This window comes from Scyliorhinus canicula, chromosome 20 (genome assembly GCF_902713615.1).
Source record: "Scyliorhinus canicula chromosome 20, sScyCan1.1, whole genome shotgun sequence".
NCBI classification, from domain to species: domain Eukaryota; kingdom Metazoa; phylum Chordata; class Chondrichthyes; order Carcharhiniformes; family Scyliorhinidae; genus Scyliorhinus; species Scyliorhinus canicula.
Window position 1 is genome coordinate 97,376,916 of NC_052165.1, and position 17,488 is coordinate 97,394,403.

Here is a 17,488-nt window from a genome sequence, read left to right on the forward strand (position 1 = left end):
CCCACTCAATCACTCACGCACACTCAGACATACGCACACACAAATACACCCACTCAACACTCACTCACACACTCACATACACAGTCACATGCACATACACACACACTCACATTTACACACACACACTTACGTACACACACTCACTCAAACCCACTCACACGCTCACCCTCACATACACACACTCACACACATACACACACACTCACATTTACACACACACACACTCACTCAGACCCGCTCACACGCTCATCCTCACATACACACACTCACGTTGACACACTCACACACATACACACACAATTGATCCTCTCTCACTCCCACAGCTCCGGACTCTGCACCTTAACTCTCAACACAAACATTTCCCAGGAATACAAGCAAATGCTTTCGACTCAAAAGTTGACAGGTACAATTCTGGTCAAATTTATTCACAATAATTCTTATGTACAGTAAAATATACACAGCAGGCCTGATGCAGAGCGTCTCCTTCGCACGGACGACAGTATTTATCCAGACTGGCCGAATTCTCCGAATCCTCCCCCCTTCGTACCTCGAGGAGGAATGTGAGGGGGAAAGAGGAAATGAGGGAGCAGCCTGTGCCCCCAGGACAGGGCACCCTAGAGGTCCAGGGGCACCGGGAGAAACATGGAAGGCATTCCGAGGTTTGGGAATGTGGGAGAGGACCGCGGAGCTCACTGGGCCTCACGGGACTGAATCCCCAGGAGAGTGAAGGACCGATGTGTGCGAAGCAGCCAGAGCCGGTACTCCCTGAAGACTAGGTAACCGCGCAACCTCCTCTGGAAGGGGCTGGACTGCTGGTCCAGGGAGCTGAGGGGGTCTTTGATGGGCAGAGGCCTGGGCAGCCGCAAGGCATCGAAGGCAGAGGAGAGTTGCTTCAGCAGCTGGGCCAGATCATGACAGAGCTCATCCAGGAGATGCAGCAGGGCGGTCTGGTCAGGACTGAGATCCCGCTGGTCGTCCAGAACCAGCTGGAAGTACTCCTGGAAAACGGAGTAGGCCTGATAATTCTCCAGCAGCCGCTCTTCATCGGTCATTCTCCTCCAGGCTCGGTATGGGATTGAGGCCTTCGGGAGGCCATCCAGCTGCAGCTGCTCGGCGGAGAAGTGGCTCCCATTGAACGGAGCACCTTGATTGGACAGCTGTAAAGAAAGAGAGAGGATTCAGAATTGTTGGGAGGGAGGGAGAGGGGGGTGAAATCACGCATGCCATACCAATCCTTCCTGCCCGGACTACTGGAGGGTCAGTACTGAGGGAGTGCCGCACAGTCAGAGGGTCAGTACTGAGTGAGTGCCGCACTGTCAGAGGGTCAGTACTGAGGGAGTGCCGCACTGTCAGAGGGTCAGTACTGAGGGAGTGCCACACTGTCAGAGGGTCAGTACTGAGGGAGTGACGCACTGTCAGAGAGTCAGTACTGAGGGAGTGCCGCACTGTCAGAGGGTCAGTACTGAGGGAGTGCTGCACTGTCAGAGGGTCAGTACTGAGGGAGCGCTGCACTGTCAGAGGGTCAGTACTGAGGGAGTGCTGCACTGTCAGAGGGTCAGTACTGAGGGAGTGCCGCACTGTCAGAGGGTCAGTACTGAGGGAGTGCCGCACTGTCAGAGGGTCAGTACTGAGGGAGTGCCGCACTGTCAGAGGGTCAGTACTGAGGGAGTGCCGCACTGTCAGAGGGTCAGTACTGAGGGAGTGCCGCACTGTCAGAGGGTCAGTACTGAGGGAGCGCCGCACTGTCAGAGGGTCAGTACAGAGGGAGTGCTGCACTGTCAGAGGGTCAGTACTGAGGGAGTGCCGCACTGTCAGAGGGTCAGTACTGAGGGAGTGCCGCACTGTCAGAGGGTCAGTACTGAGGGAAAGCCGCACTGTCAGAGGGTCAGTACTGAGGGAGTGCCGCACTGTAAGAGGGTCAGTACTGAGGTAGCGCTGCACTGTCAGAGGGTCAGTACTGAGGGAGCGCCGCACTGTCAGAGGGTCAGTACTGAGGGAGTGCTGCACTGTCAGAGGGTCAGTACTGAGGGAGTGCTGCACTGTCAGAGGGTCAGTACTGAGGGAGTGCTGCACTGTCAGAGGGTCAGTACTGAGGGAGTGCTGCACTGTCAGAGGGTCAGTACTGAGAGGGTGCCGCACTGTCAGAGGGCCAGTACTGAGGGAGCGCCGCACTGTCAGAGGGTCAGTACTGAGGGAGTGCCGCACTGTCAGAGGGTCAGTACAGAGGGAGTGCTGCACTGTCAGAGGGTCAGTACTGAGGGAGCGCCGCACTGTCAGAGGGTCAGTACAGAGGGAGTGCTGCACTGTCAGAGGGTCAGTACTGAGGGAGTGCCGCACTGTCAGAGGGTCAGTACTGAGGGAGTGCCGCACTGTCAGAGGGTCAGTACTGAGGGAGTGCCGCACTGTCAGAGGGTCAGTACTGAGGGAGCCGCACTGTCAGAGGGTCAGTACTGAGGGAGTGCCGCACTGTCAGAGGGTCAGTACTGAGGGAGTGCCGCACTGTCAGAGGGTCAGTACTGAGGGAGTGTCGCACTGTCAGAGGGTCAGTACTGAGGGAGTGCTGCACTGTCAGAGGGTCAGTACTGAGGGAGCGCTGCACTGTCAGAGGGTCAGTACTGAGGGAGTGCTGCACTGTCAGAGGGTCAGTACTGAGGGAGTGCTGCACTGTCAGAGGGTCAGTACTGAGGGAGTGCCGCACTGTCAGAGGGTCAGTACTGAGGGAGTGCCGCACTGTCAGAGGGTCAGTACTGAGGGAGTGCTGCACTGTCAGAGGGTCTGTACTGAGGGAGTGCCGCACTGTCAGAGGGCTCAGTACTGAGGGAGCGCCGCACTGTCAGAGGGTCAGTACTGAGGGAGTGCCGCACTGTCAGAGGGTCAGTACTGAGGGAGTGCCGCACTGTCAGAGGGTCAGTACTGAGGGAGTGCCGCACTGTCAGAGGGTCAGTACTGAGGGAGTGCCGCACTGTCAGAGGGTCAGTACAGAGGGAGTGCTGCACTGTCAGAGGGTCAGTACTCTGGGAGTGCTGCACTGTCAGAGGGTCAGTACTGAGGGAGTGCCGCACTGTCAGAGGGTCAGTACTGAGGGAGTGCTGCACTGTCAGAGGGTCAGTACTGAGGGAGTGCCGCACTGTCAGAGGGTCAGTACTGAGGGAGCGCCGCACTGTCAGAGAGTCAGTACTGAGGGAGTGCCGCACTGTCAGAGGGTCAGTACAGAGGGAGTGCTGCACTGTCAGAGGGTCAGTACTGAGGGAGTGCCGCACTGTCAGAGGGTCAGTACTGAGGGAGTGCCGCACTGTCAGAGGGTCAGTACTGAGGGAGTACCGCACTGTCAGAGGGTCAGTACTGAGGGAGTGCCGCACTGTCAGAGGGTCAGTAATGAGGGAGCGCCACACTGTCAGAGGGTCAGTACTGAGGGAGTGCCGCACTGTAAGAGGGTCAGTACTGAGGTAGCGCTGCACTGTCAGAGGGTCAGTACTGAGGGAGCGCCGCACTGTCAGAGGGTCAGTACTGAGGGAGTGCTGCACTGTCAGAGGGTCAGTACTGAGGGAGTGCCGCACTGTCAGAGGGTCAGTACTGAGGGAGTGCTGCACTGTCAGAGGGTCAGTACTGAGGGAGTGCTGCACTGTCAGAGGGTCAGTACTGAGGGAGCGCCGCACTGTCAGAGGGTCAGTACTGAGGGAGTGCCGCACTGTCAGAGGGTCAGTAATGAGGGAGCGCCACACTGTCAGAGGGTCAGTACTGAGGGAGTGCCGCACTGTAAGAGGGTCAGTACTGAGGTAGCGCTGCACTGTCAGAGGGTCAGTACTGAGGGAGCGCCGCACTGTCAGAGGGTCAGTACTGAGGGAGTGCCGCACTGTCAGAGGGTCAGTAATGAGGGAGCGCCACACTGTCAGAGGGTCAGTATTGAGGGAGTGCCGCACTGTAAGAGGGTCAGTACTGAGGTAGCGCTGCACTGTCAGAGGGTCAGTACTGAGGGAGTGCCGCACTGTCAGAGGGTCAGTACTGAGGGAGTGCCGCACTGTCAGAGGGTCAGTACTGAGGGAGTGCCGCACTGTCAGAGGGTCAGTACTGAGGGAATGCCGCACTGTCAGAGAGTCAGTACTGAGGGAGTGCCGCACTGTCAGAGGGTCAGTACTGAGGGAGTGCTGCACTGTCAGAGGGTCAGTACTGAGGGAGTGCTGCACTGTCAGAGGGTCAGTACTGAGGGAGTGCCGCACTGTCAGAGGGTCAGTACTGAGGGAGTGCTGCACTGTCAGAGGGTCAGTAGTGAGGGAGTGCTGCACTGTCAGAGGGTCAGTACAGAGGGAGTGCTGCACTGTCAGAGGGTCAGTACTGAGGGAGTGCCGCACTGTCAGAGGGTCAGTACTGAGGGAGTGCTGCACTGTCAGAGGGTCAGTAGTGAGGGAGTGCTGCACTGTCAGAGGGTCAGTACTGAGGGAGCACTGCACTGTCAGAGGGTCAGTACAGAGGGAGCACCGCACTGACAGATATGTCTCTGTTGGAGGAGGAGGAGTGGTGTTTCTCCTTCTCTTCGTGGGAATAATAATTTACAGTCAACATCTGTAACAAATTGGCCATTTGTTTATTTTGTACTAACCAGTTGCTATAACAACTAAGAGAACAGGCATTTCTCTTCAAGGAGAACACTTAATTGGCTGTAAAATGCTTTGGGACCTGCTGAGGTTATGTAAGGAGCAGTTTGTTGCTTGTACAAGACGGTGAGAAGAATTCTAATGCATCATTGTTGTTGAAAGGATTTTAGGTGAGGGGAGCAGAGTCCCTTTTAGGATTGTTTTGCGGAGAGCACGGTGGCGCAGTGGTTAGCACTGCAGCCTCACGCCGCCGAGGTCCCAGGTTCGAACCCGGCTCTGGGTCACTGTCCGTGTGGAGTTTGCACATTCTCCCCGTGTTTGCGTGGGTTTCACCCCACAACCCAAAGATGTGCAGGGTAGATGGATTGGACAGACTAAATTGCCCCTTAATTGGAAAATAAATAATGAATTGGGTACTCTAAATTCAAAATTAAATTCCTTACTGACATCAAGCAGGGGGTAGGCCTCAGGCTTCAGTTGTTGCCATGAGCAGTGAGAGGCCGCAGGCTTCAGTTGTTGCCACGGTTTCAGGCTTCAGTTGGTACCCAGCAAGGGTGGGCCTCAGGCTTCAGTTGTTGCCATGAGCAGTGAGAGGCCGCAGGCTTCAGTTGTTGCCACGGTTTCAGGCTTCAGTTGGTACCCAGCAAGGGTGGGCCTCAGGCTTCAGTTGTTGCCATGAGCAGTGAGAGGCCGCAGGCTTCAGTTGGTGCCACGGTTCCAGGCTTCAGTTGGTACCCAGCAAGGGTGGGCCTCAGGCTTCAGTTGATGTCAAGTTGGCGTCAGGCTTCCCCTTCACATCTACATTGTGCTCCCCGAGTCTTTGGGGTCTGCCCCCCCCCCCCCCCCCCCGCCACCCCGCACTGCCCCCACCCAGGAGATGGATCTGTCGTGGGTGCCTGCAGGCGGTGTTACAAGGTGACGGAGGGTGCAGCATTTGCTGGGTCCCCCTGCCCTCCATCATTCCTAGATACTCACGTATGTGTCCAATAGGCCCTGTGTCCTGTTCTGGATGTTCTGCACGTGGTCGCAGATATCTTTGAGGAGCTTGTTGACCTCCACAGATGCTGATTCGTGGCTCCCAATGAGCAGAGAGCTCACAACGCAAAGGATCACTGCAAAGCGAGAGAGAGAGAGAGAGGGAGAGAGAGAGAGACTGAATCAAACAAGAAGCTCCAATCGAGGTCATTGTATTTTGATCATAATCACACCACTGTTAGCAATCCAAGAAGTCTCCCTCTCTGTCTGTCTCTCTCTCCCTTCCTCTCCCTCTCTGTCTGTCTCTCTCTCTCCCTTCCTCTCCCTTCCTCTGTCTCTTTCTTCTGCATTTTCTCTCTCTCTGTCTCCCTCTCTCTCATCCTCCCTCTCTTTCCTTCTTTCTGTCTCCCTCGCTCTCTGCCTCATCTATTTTCTCTCTCTCTTTTCACTCTGTCTCTCACTTTCTCTCTCTCTCTCCACCTCCTACTCTCTCCTTTATGTCACGCTTCCCCCTCTTTCTTTCTCCCTCCCCCCCCTCTTTCCTTCTATTTTCTCTCTGTCTCTCTTAACCTCCTTCTCTCTTCTTTTTTCTGTCTCTCTCTCTCCCCTCTTTTTTCTGTCTCTCTCCCTCTTTTTCTCTCTGTCTCTCTCTTTTTCTGTCTCTCTCTCCCCCTACCACTCTCTCCTTTATGCTCTCTGCCCCTCTTTCGATCTCCTCTCCCTCTCTCTTTTTCTCTCTGTCTCCCTCCCTCTTCCTCTGTCTCTCTCTCACCCTCCCTCTCTCTTCTTTCTGTCTCTCCCTATCTCCCTCTTTCTCTGTCTCTATCTCCCCTCCCCACTCTCTCCTTTCTGCCTCTCTCCTCTGCCTCTCACTCTCTCTCTCTCTCAGTCTCTTTATCTCTCAGACTCTCCTTGGCCTTTTAGACAGTGAAAGAGAGAACGAGGGGCAGAGAGGAGAGGCAGGCATGAAGACAGGGAGAGGGAGGAGCAAAGGGAGTTGAAGAAAGGGAAGAGAGAGAGAGAGAAAAACACACAGGAGGAGAGAGGGTGTGTGTGTGCGCGAGGGGAAAACAGGGAGGAGGATGGGGTGGGGGAGTTGGAAAGAAAGAAATCCGAGAGAGAGATTGGGAGACAGAGAGATAGAGATAGAGAGGGAGAGAGACAGAGTGTGTGAGAGAAAGAGAGAGACCAGAGGGAGAGGGGCAGAGTATGAGAAAAATGGAGAGAGAGAGACAAAGGGAGAGGAGACAGAGACCATGAGAGAGAGAGAGAGAGAGAGGGAGAGAGATAGAGAGAGGGACAGAGATGGAGAGAGAAAGAGAGAGAGCAGAGAGAGGGACAGAGGGAGGGAAACAGAGTAGGAGAAAATCTGAGAGAGAGAGAGACAAAGGGAGAGAGATGGAGACCATGAGAGAGAGATAGAGAGAGGGAGAGATAGAGAGAGGGAGAGAGAAATAGAGAGAGAGACCGAGAGCATGAGAGGAAGAGAGAGTGTGTGTGAGAGAGAGAGAGATGGAGAAAGAGAGAGAGAGATGGAGAGAGAAAGAGAGAGAGAGAGGGAGAGAGAGAGAGGAAGAGAGAGTGTGTGAGAGAGAGAGATGGAGAGAGAGAGAGAGATGGAGAGAGAAAGAGAGAGAGAGAGACCGAGAGCATGAGAGGAAGAGAGAGTGTGTGAGAGAGAGAGATAGTGACAGAGCAAGAGAGAGAGGGAGAGTTGGGGATGGAGGGAAAGAAGGGGGGGGGGAGAGAAAGCGATTTTGCCTGGCTGGCGCAGTGCAGTTGGGAGACAGTGGCTGTGAGTTTACAGACACACTTCGATACTTACCCAATGTGTGATACATGCTGCAATGCGTCTGTGCCGGTATGTTAGTGCGAGATCTCAGTCAGCCTCTTTCTCTCTCTCTCGCTGCCTCTCTCTGTCTGTGTCTGCCACGATCTCTCTGGGTATTTATAGAGAGCGGGGGTGGAGTCACATTCCACAGATTGGCAGCTTGTCAAACGCAGTTCCAATCTCACCCGCTCTCTCTCTCTCGGACACACACAGCATCAACGTCAGGCACTTCCCTCCCTGAACAAGCACAGGGGACATTCCCCTGGCGCCTACTTACTGCCGGGGGGAGGGGGTGGTCTCGGCCAGAGGGAACTGGGGTGAACTGTCCCATCCCAGACGCTCTCAAAGGAAGTTCATCCACAACTGCCTTTGATCACTTCCATCCTCCCTTCCCTTTTAAACCAGAGCCGGGTGCGATCGGTAGTTTCTTCCGCCGTGAGAGGGGGTTCGAATCCCGGCTCTGGGTCTCTGTCCGTGTGGAGTTTGCACATTCTCCCTGTGTCTGCGTGGGTCTCGCCCCCACAACCCAATGATGTGCAGGGTAGGTGGATTGGCCACACTAAATTGCCCCTTAATTGGGAAAAATAATTGGGTAATCTAAATTAATTTTAAAAAACATGTTGGGGGGAGGGATTCTCGGTTCCTCCATGCCGAAATCCCGCTCGAGCGAAGGGGGTCGTCAGAGCCGCGATCAGGTCCAACGCCTTCCCGCGATTCTCCGCAGACCGGAGAATCGCCGCCAGTCACGTGCGCGGTCGACGGGGCGCCGATCGGGGGGGGGGGGGCCATTGAAAGAGGCCCCCGCGGCGATTCTCAGCCGGCGGGTGGCCGAGTTCCCGCCGGCGTGGTTCCCTTTCTCCAGGATAGTCCAGAGTGATTCGCGCCCGTTTTCCCGCAGCCGTGGGGGACATAGCCCCATTTTCAGAGATTCCCGCACGAGAACTCTGACGTCGGGGAATAGGAAACGCCTGGGCAGTCTCATGTCTGGAGTGCGAGAGAGAGAGAGAGAGAGAGAGAATGACAGAGTTAACGTTCCGGGTCTGTCACCTTTGAATGGGATCCCGATGACATTGAGGAAGAGATGTAACGTAGGGAAGATGTCCAGGGTAGCTGGGCAGGTAGATATGAGTGTTTAGGTAGGTAGATGGGCTACTTGCCTTTGTTAGCCGAGGCATAAGGATTTCTCTCTCAAAATTGAGTATTCGGGAAAGTGTAATAAAATTCAACTTTTCTTACATAAGGTGCATTAAAATGAATCTTTTCTCCACACAGTATATCCCACTCTGGGTTCTGCCAGAACACAAGATCCTTTGCGACGCACATTGTGTAAAGCAGGCCGAGGGGCTCCACACTGTGCTGTGGCTGAACGGCCTCAGTCAGTGGCTTGGCTGCCATCACGAGCATCTCAAATCTCCGACAAGGACTTGGATACCTGCCTGAGGCCCAGGAAGCTCTGGGGCGATTGAGTGAGGGTCTTAAAGGGGGAAATGGTTCATAATTCGGTGGCTCGTGCGGACACAAAAGGTGGCCTGGTTTCCCTCTGAGGCGGCACGTTCTGAAGATTAAGTGGTTTATCTTCCTTACTGGAACCGTAGCGAGGTGGTATGTAAGGTGGAGAGGGGTAAGATTGACGTATGAATCGTGGCCAGGTGCCAAGCAGGTGAAAAGATTTCTGTGCCTGTCAGAGTCTTTCACATCAAAAAGAAAGTAAGGAAGCCGCAACATCGCCAGGATTCTGACAGCAGGGAATTTCCTGTAAGTGGGTCAGTGCCCTACCCCCCCCCCCCCTCCTCCGCTGCACACTCCGGTTACACAAGGAAGCAGTTTAACCCTGTCCTGGGAGTGTTTGATGGTGGTGGAGGGAAATTTACTCTGTGTGGTGAATGTGGGCTCTGTCTGTGAGCCGTTGTGCGGCTCTGCCCACAGGGGGAGATAGATAGAGAAATACAGCACAGAACAGGCCCTTCGGCCCACGATGTGATGCCGAACTTTTGTCCGAGGTTAATCATAGAATTTTGGACACTAAGGGCAATTTTTCATGGCCAATCCACCCAACCTGCACATCTTTGGACTGTGGGAGGAAACCGGAGCACCCGGAGGAACCCACGCACACACGGGGAGGACGTGCAGCCTTCGCACAGACAGTGACCCAAGTCGAAATCGAACTTGGGACCCTGGAGCTGTGAAGCAATTGTGCTAACCACTATGCTACCGTGCTGCCCTTAAGAACAAATTAATCTACACTCCATTATTCTACCCTAATCCATGTACCTATCCAATAGCCGTTTGAAGGTCCCTAACATTTCCGACTCAACTACTTCCACAGGCAGTGCATTCCATGCCCCCACTACTCTCTGGGTAAAGAACCTACCTCTGACATCCCCCCTATATCTTCCACCATTTATCTTAAATTTATGTCCCCTTGTAATGGTGTGTTCCACCCGGGGAAAAAGTCTCTGACTGTCTACTCTACCTATTCCCCTCATCATCTTTTAAACCTCTATCAAGTCGCCCCTTATCCTTCTCCGTTCTAATGAGAAAAGGCCTAGCACCCTCAACCTTTCCTCATATGACCTACTCTCCATTCTAGGCAACATCCTGGTAAATCTCTTTCGCACCTTTTTCATAGCTTCCACATCCTTCTTAAAATGAAGTGACCAGAACTGCACACAGTACTCCAAATGTGGCCTGACCAAGGTTTTGTACAGCTGCATCATCACCTCATGGCTCTTAAATTCAATCCCTCTGCTAATGAACGCTAGCACACCATAGGCCTTCTTCACAGCTCTATCCACTTGAGTGGCAACTTTCAATGATCTATGAACATAGACCCCAAGATCTCTCTGCTCCTCCACATTGCCAAGACCCCTACCGTTAACCCTGTATTCATAGAACATAGAACATAGAACGATACAGCGCAGTACAGGCCCTTCAGCCCTCGATGTTGCACCGACATGGAAAAAAACTAAAGGCCATCTAACCTACACTATGCCCTTATCATCCATATGCTTATCCAATGTATTCCACATTCATATTTGTCCTTCCAAAATGGACAACCTCACACTTGTCAGGGTTAAACTCCATCTGCCACTTCTCAGCCCAGCTCTGCATCCTATCTATGTCTCTTTGAAGCCGACAACAGCCCTCCTCACTATCCACAACTCCACCAATCTTCGTATCATCTGAAAATTTACTGACCCACCCTTCAACTCCCTCATCCAAGTCGTTAATGAAAATCAGAAACAGCAGAGGACCCAGAACTGATCCCTGCGGTACGCCACTGATAACTGGGCTCCAGGCTGAATATTTGCCATCCACCACCACTCTCTGTCTTCTATCGGTTAGCCAGTTTGTTATCCAACTGGCCAAATTTCCCACTATCCCATGCTCCTTACTTTCTGCACAAGCCTACAATAGGGAACCTTATCAAATGCCTTACTAAAATCCATGTACACTACATCCACTGCTTTACCTTCATCCACATGCTTGGTCACCTCCTCAAAGAAGTCAATAAGACTTGTAAGGCAAGACCTACCCCTCACAAATCCGTGCTGACTATCCCTAATCAAGCAGTGTCTTTCCAGATGCTCAGAAATCCTATCCCTCAGTACCCTTTCCATTACTTTGCCCACCACCGAAGTAAGACTAACTGGCCTGTAATTCCCAGGGTTATCCCGATTCCCTTTTTTGAACAGGGGCACGACATTCGCCACTCTCCAATCCTCTGGTACCACCCCTGTTGACAGCGAGGACGAAAAGATCATTGCCAACGGCTCTGCAATTTCATTTCTTGCTTCCCATAGAATCCTTGGATATATCCCGTCAGGCCCGGGGGACTTGTCTATCCTCAAGGTTTTCAAAACGTGCAAACGTGGAACACATCTTCCTTCCTGACAAGTATCTCCTCGAGCTTATCAGTCTGTTTCACACTGTCCTCTCCATCAATATGGCCCCTCTCGCTTGTAAATACTGAAGAAAAATACTTGTTCAAGACCTCTCCTATCTCTTCAGACTCAATACACAATCTCCCGCTACTGTCCTTGATCGGACCTACCCTCGCTCTAGTCATTGGATTGGATTGGATTGGATTTGTTTATTGTCACGTGTACCGAGGTACAGTGAAAAGTATTTTTCTGCGAGCAGCTCAACAGATCATTCAGTACATTGGAAGAAAGGGAATTGAACAGAATTCAAGAAAGTAAATGAGAATACATAATAGGGCTACACAATATATACAATGTACTACATAAGCATTGGCATGGGATGAAGCAGACAGGGTGTAGTGTTAATGAGGTCAGTCCATAAAAGGGTCGTTTAGGAGTCAGGTGACAGTGGGGAAGAAGCTGTTTTTGAGTCTGTTCGTCCGTGTTTCTCATATTTCTCACATATGTGTAAAAGGCCTTGGGGTTTTCCTTGATCCTACCCGCCAAAGATTTTTCATGCCCTCTCTTAGCTCTCCTAATCCCTTTCTTCAGTTCCCTCCTGGCTATCTTGTATCCCTCCAGCGCCCTGTCTGAAACTTGTTTCTTCAGCCTTACATAAGTCTCCTTCTTCCTCTTAACAAGACATTCAACCTCTCTTGTCAACCATGGTTCCCTCACTCGACCATCTCTTCCCTGCCTGACAGGGACATACATATCAAAGACACGCAGTACCTGTTCCTTGAACAAGTTCCACATTTCACTTGTGTCCTTCCCTGACAGCCTATGTTCCCAACTTCTGCACTTCAATTCTTGTCTGACAGCATTGTATTTACCCTTCCCCCAATTGTAAACCTTGCCCTGTTGCACGCACCTATCCCTCTCCATAACTAAAGTGAAAGTCACAGAATTGTCACTACCTCCAAAATGCTCCCCCACTAACAAATCTATCACCTGCCCTGGTTCATTACCAAGTACTAAATCCAATATGGCCTCCCCTCTGGTCGGACAATTTACATACTGTGTTAGAAAAGCTTCCTGGACACGCTGCACAAACACTACCCCATCCAAACTATTTGATCTAAAGAGTTTCCACTCAATGTTTGGGAAGTTGAAGTCACCCATGACTACTACCCTGTGACTTCTGCACCTTTCCAAAATCTGTTTCCCAATCTGTTCCTCCACATCTCTGCTGCTATTGGGGGGCCTATAGAAAACTCCCAACAAGGTGACTGCTCCTTTCTTATTTCTGACTTCAACCCATACTACCTCAGTAGGCAGATCCCCCTCGAACTGCCTTTCTGCAGCTGTTATACTATCTCTAATTAACAATGCCACCCCCCCACCTCTTTTACCATCCTCCCTAATCTTGTTGAAACATCTATAACCAGGGACCTCCAACAACCATTTCTGCCCCTCTTCTATCCAAGTTTCCGTGATGGCCACCACATCGTAGTCCCAAGTACCGATCCATGCCTTAAGTTCACCCACCTTATTCCTGATGCTTCTTGCATTAAAGTATAAACACTTCAACCCATCTTCTTGCCTGCAAGTACTCTCCTTTGTCAGTGTTACCTTCCCCACTGCGTCACTACGTGCTTTGGCGTCCTGAATATCGGCTTCCTTAGTTGCTGGACTACAAATCCGGTTCCCATTCCCCTGCCAAATTAGTTTAAACCCTCCCGAAGAGTACTAGAAAACCTCCCCCCCAGGATATTGGTGCCCCTCTGGTTCAGATGCAACCCGTCCTGCTTGTACAGGTCCCACCTTCCCCAGAATGCGCTCCAATTATCCATTAGATTAGGAGCTTGTACAGGGCTTCACCCTCGGCTCCGCCCATGGCCTCTCCCACTACCGGAAGTATAAAGTCCTGCAGCCTTGTGAGTCTGCCCTCAGTTCTTCTGGTCACAGGCAGGCTCAGTTGTAAGTCTATTAAAGCCACAGTTTACTTCCTCTCGTGTCTCGAGTGAATTGATGGTCACATGAATTTAATAGACTTAAGAAAACCACCATGGGATCAGCCCTCAAACCTGATCGACTAGAACTCGACCCGCAGGCTGCAGAGGTGAAGGAAATCTTTCTCCACTGGCTTCGGTGTTTCAAGGCCTACCTGGCTGAATCAGGCACATCCGAGACTACAGAGGAGCAGAAACTCAGCCTACTGCACGTACGGGTGAGCCATCGCATCTCTACGCAACTCAACAGTACTGACTCGTACACCAAGGCCCTCGCTATGCTCGACCGATTATACGTGCGGCCTGTATACGAAGTCTACGCGCGGCATATTTTCGCTACCTGCCGCCAGCGCCCCGCAAAGTCGCTAGAGGACTACCTGCGCGATCTAAAAGCCCTTGCACGGGAATGTAACTTTCAGGCTGTAACTGCCTCCCAGCATATGGAACTCGCTGCCCGTGATGTGTACGTTGCGGGGGTCCGGTCTAACTATGTACGCCAGAGCCTCCTCGAAAAAGGGGCCCAGAACTTGGAGGACACAGTAGCGTAAGCAACCTCAATGGAAGTCGCGTTTCAAAGCCTTAACTCATTCCCCGCAGACCACGCGACCCCGTCGTGGCCCCCCTGACCAGTGACTGCCCCAGGCCTGCTCTGCGCGGCCACCCACCCACTATGGAGCGCCAGCGTGCTATTTTTGCGGTCAGCCCCAACACCCACGGCAGCACTGCCCGGCCCGCAACGCGACCTGCAGCAGGTGTGGTCGTAAAGGACATTATGCTAAGGTATGCCTGTCGAAATCGAAACCCTCTAACTCCCCTGCTGTCCAGAGCAATCGCTCCCCCAACTCGCAGGCCCGCAGACCCTGTAATGTTGCAGCGTGTCTGCCGACTCCGCCTCCGCCCAACATGTGCGAGTCATGGGTCCCGCCATCTTGGGCGCCATCTTCCTTGCCGCCCGCCACGTGCGATCCATGGGGGCGGCCATCTTGGACGCCATCGTCTTCATCGCCCGCCACGTGCGATCAACGGGAGCCGCCATCTTGGCAATCACCCGATGTTAATCTTGACGACTACGACCTTAGCTGACAGTCATCACGGGGCCACTCCAGCAATGCTGATCGAGCCGCCGACTACCCGCAACTCAACGCAGTCACTTTGGACCAGTCGCGTCCGAAGCACCTCCAGAGCTCAATGATGTCCGTTCAGGTCAACGGGTACAGGACACCGTGCCTCTTCGACTCCGGGAGCACCGAGAGCTTCGTACATCCTGACCTGGTAAGACGCTGTTCGCTCCCCATCTTCCCTGCACGGCAAACTATCTCCCTCGCCTCGGGCTCAATACAAGGGCGCACCGTCGCGACCCTAACGATTCAGGTTGCCAGCTACTCTAATTTCCAGCTGTACGTACTCCCCGAACTCTGAGCCCCACTCTGACTGGGACTCGATTTCCAATGTCATCTCAAGAGCCTCACACTCATCTTCGGCCCCTACCTCCACTCACTATCTGCAGCTTAGCGACTCTAAATATCGACCCCCCTCCACACTTCGCTAACCTAATGGCTAACTGTAAACCAGTAGCCACTCGCAGCAGGCGGTACAGCCTGCAGGACAGGGCCACCCGCAGCAGGCGGTACAGCCTGCAGGACAGGGCCACTCGCAGCAGGCGGTACAGCCTGCAGGACAGGGCCACTCGCAGCAGGCGGTACAGCCTGCAGGACAGGGCCACCCGCAGCAGGCGGTACAGCCTGCAGGACAGGGCCACTCGCAGCAGGCGGTACAGCCTGCAGGACAGGGCCACCCGCAGCAGGCGGTACAGCCTGCAGGACAGGGCCACTCGCAGCAGGCGGTACAGCCTGCAGGACAGGGCCACCCGCAGCAGGCGGTACAGCCTGCAGGACAGGGCCACCCGCAGCAGGAGGTGCAGCCTGCAGGACAGGGCCACCCGCAGCAGGAGGTACAGGACAGGGCCACCCGCAGCAGGCGGTACAGGACAGGGCCACCCGCAGCAGGCGGTACAGCCTGCAGGACAGGGCCACCCGCAGCAGGCGGTACAGCCTGCAGGACAGGGCCACCCGCAGCAGGCGGTACAGCCTGCAGGACAGGGCCACCCGCAGCAGGAGGTGCAGCCTGCAGGACAGGGCCACCCGCAGCAGGCGGTACAGCCTGCAGGACAGGGCCACTCGCAGCAGGCGGTACAGCCTGCAGGACAGGGCCACTCGCAGCAGGCGGTACAGCCTGCAGGACAGGGCCACCCGCAGCAGGCGGTATAGCCTGCAGGACAGGGCCACTCGCAGCAGGCGGTACAGCCTGCAGGACAGGGCCACTCGCAGCAGGCGGTACAGCCTGCAGGACAGGGCCACCCGCAGCAGGCGGTACAGCCTGCAGGACAGGGCCACTCGCAGCAGGCGGTATAGCCTGCAGGACAGGGCCACCCGCAGCAGGCGGTACAGCCTGCAGGACAGGGCCACCCGCAGCAGGCGGTACAGCCTGCAGGACAGGGCCACCCGCAGCAGGCGGTACAGCCTGCAGGACAGGGCCACCCGCAGCAGGCGGTACAGCCTGCAGGACAGGGCCACCCGCAGCAGGCGGTACAGCCTGCAGGACAGGGCCACTCGCAGCAGGCGGTACAGGACAGGGCCACCCGCAGCAGGCGGTACAGCCTGCAGGACAGGGCCACCCGCAGCAGGCGGTACAGCCTGCAGGACAGGGCCACTCGCAGCAGGCGATACAGGACAGGGCCACTCGCAGCAGGCGGTACAGCCTGCAGGACAGGGTATTCATTAGAACCGAAGTCCAGCGGCTCCTACGTGAGGGGGTCATAGAGGCCAGTAACAGCCCCTGGAGAGCTCAGGTGGTGGGCGTCAAGACCGGGGGAAAGTTCCGGATGGTGGTTGATTACAGCCAAACCATTAACCGGTTCACGCACCTCGATGCGTACCCCCGCCCCCGGATTGCAGACATGGTCAACCAGATCGCCCAGTACCGCATGTTCTCCACGGTGGATCTGAAGTCTGCATACTACCAGCTCCCAATCTGCCCGGAGGACCGCCACTACACGGCGTTCGAGGCCGATGGCCGCCTCTTCCATTTCCTCCGGGTTCCCTTCGGCGTCACTAACGGGGTTTCGGTGTTCCAACGAGCAATGGACCGAATGGTGGACCAGTACGGGCTGCGGGCCACGTTTCCGTACTTGGATAACGTCACCATCTGCGGCTATGACCAGCAGGACCACGACGCCAACCTCCACCGATTTCTCCAAACAGCCCAGAAACTCAATCTCACCTACAATACGGAGAAATGCGTTTTCCGCACGACCAGACTAGCCATCCTCGGCTATGTCGTGGAAAACGGAGTCCTGGGCCCCGACCCAGACCGTATGGAACTCCCTCTCCCTCATTGCCCCTGGGCCCCGACCCGGACCGTAGTTACAGGACCTCCAGGACCAGGGCATCATGTCAAAGGTCACCGAACCCACAGACTGGGTCAGCTCCATGGTCTGCTTCAAGAAGCCGTCAGGAGAGCTTCGAATCTGCATCGACCCCAAGGATCTAAACCGCAACATCACGAGGGAACATTACCCAATACCTAAACGAGAAGAGTTGACCAGCGAGATGGCTCATGCCAAATTCTTTACGAAGCTGGACGCCTCCAAGGGGTTCTGGCAAATACAGCTGGACGCATCCAGTCGCAAGCTGTGCACATTCAATACCCCCTTCGGTCACTACTGCTACAACCGGAGGCCCTTTGGCATCATCTCTGCCTCAGAGTTATTTCACCGCATCATGGAACAGATGATGGAGGGTATCGAGGGGGTGTGAGTGTATGCTGACAATGTCATCATCTGGTCCACAACACCCCAGGAACACATCGATCGCCTCAAGCAGGTATTCCACAGAATCTACGAGCATGGCCTCCGACTCAACAGGGCCCAGTTCTCGTTCGGTCAACCAGAATTCGTCACCCCCGCCACAGAGACTAAACTTATAGACTGAACTCTTGCACAATTTTGTTACCTCATCGTTTTGACCTCTGTAAATATTGTTTTTTACCGTTACGTCTGCCCTATATCTGCACTAGCAACACCTTCCGATGTATATAAGTCCATTTTAGCTCATTCTGTATATGGTCACGCACATATACACATCAAAACGCACATGCACCTTAATATTTATTATCTGAACACAAACTACAAAAAAAGGGAGCTGTCATAATATACAT

At 54.1% G+C, this 17,488-nt stretch overlaps 1 protein-coding gene across 1 annotated transcript; it reads right to left on the bottom strand.

The window, feature by feature from the left end:
- Nucleotides 1-396: 396 nt before the first annotated feature.
- Nucleotides 397-7,547, bottom strand: LOC119955201 (cardiotrophin-2-like). Its single transcript, XM_038781209.1, has 3 exons — nucleotides 7,393-7,547; nucleotides 5,568-5,704; nucleotides 397-1,157 (listed from the first exon to the last, which is right to left on the bottom strand). Exons 1-3 carry the CDS (start codon nucleotides 7,406-7,408, stop codon nucleotides 690-692), a joined length of 621 nt encoding a protein of 206 aa, XP_038637137.1. The 5' UTR covers nucleotides 7,409-7,547; the 3' UTR covers nucleotides 397-689.
- Between the last annotated feature and the right edge of the window lie 9,941 nt (nucleotides 7,548-17,488).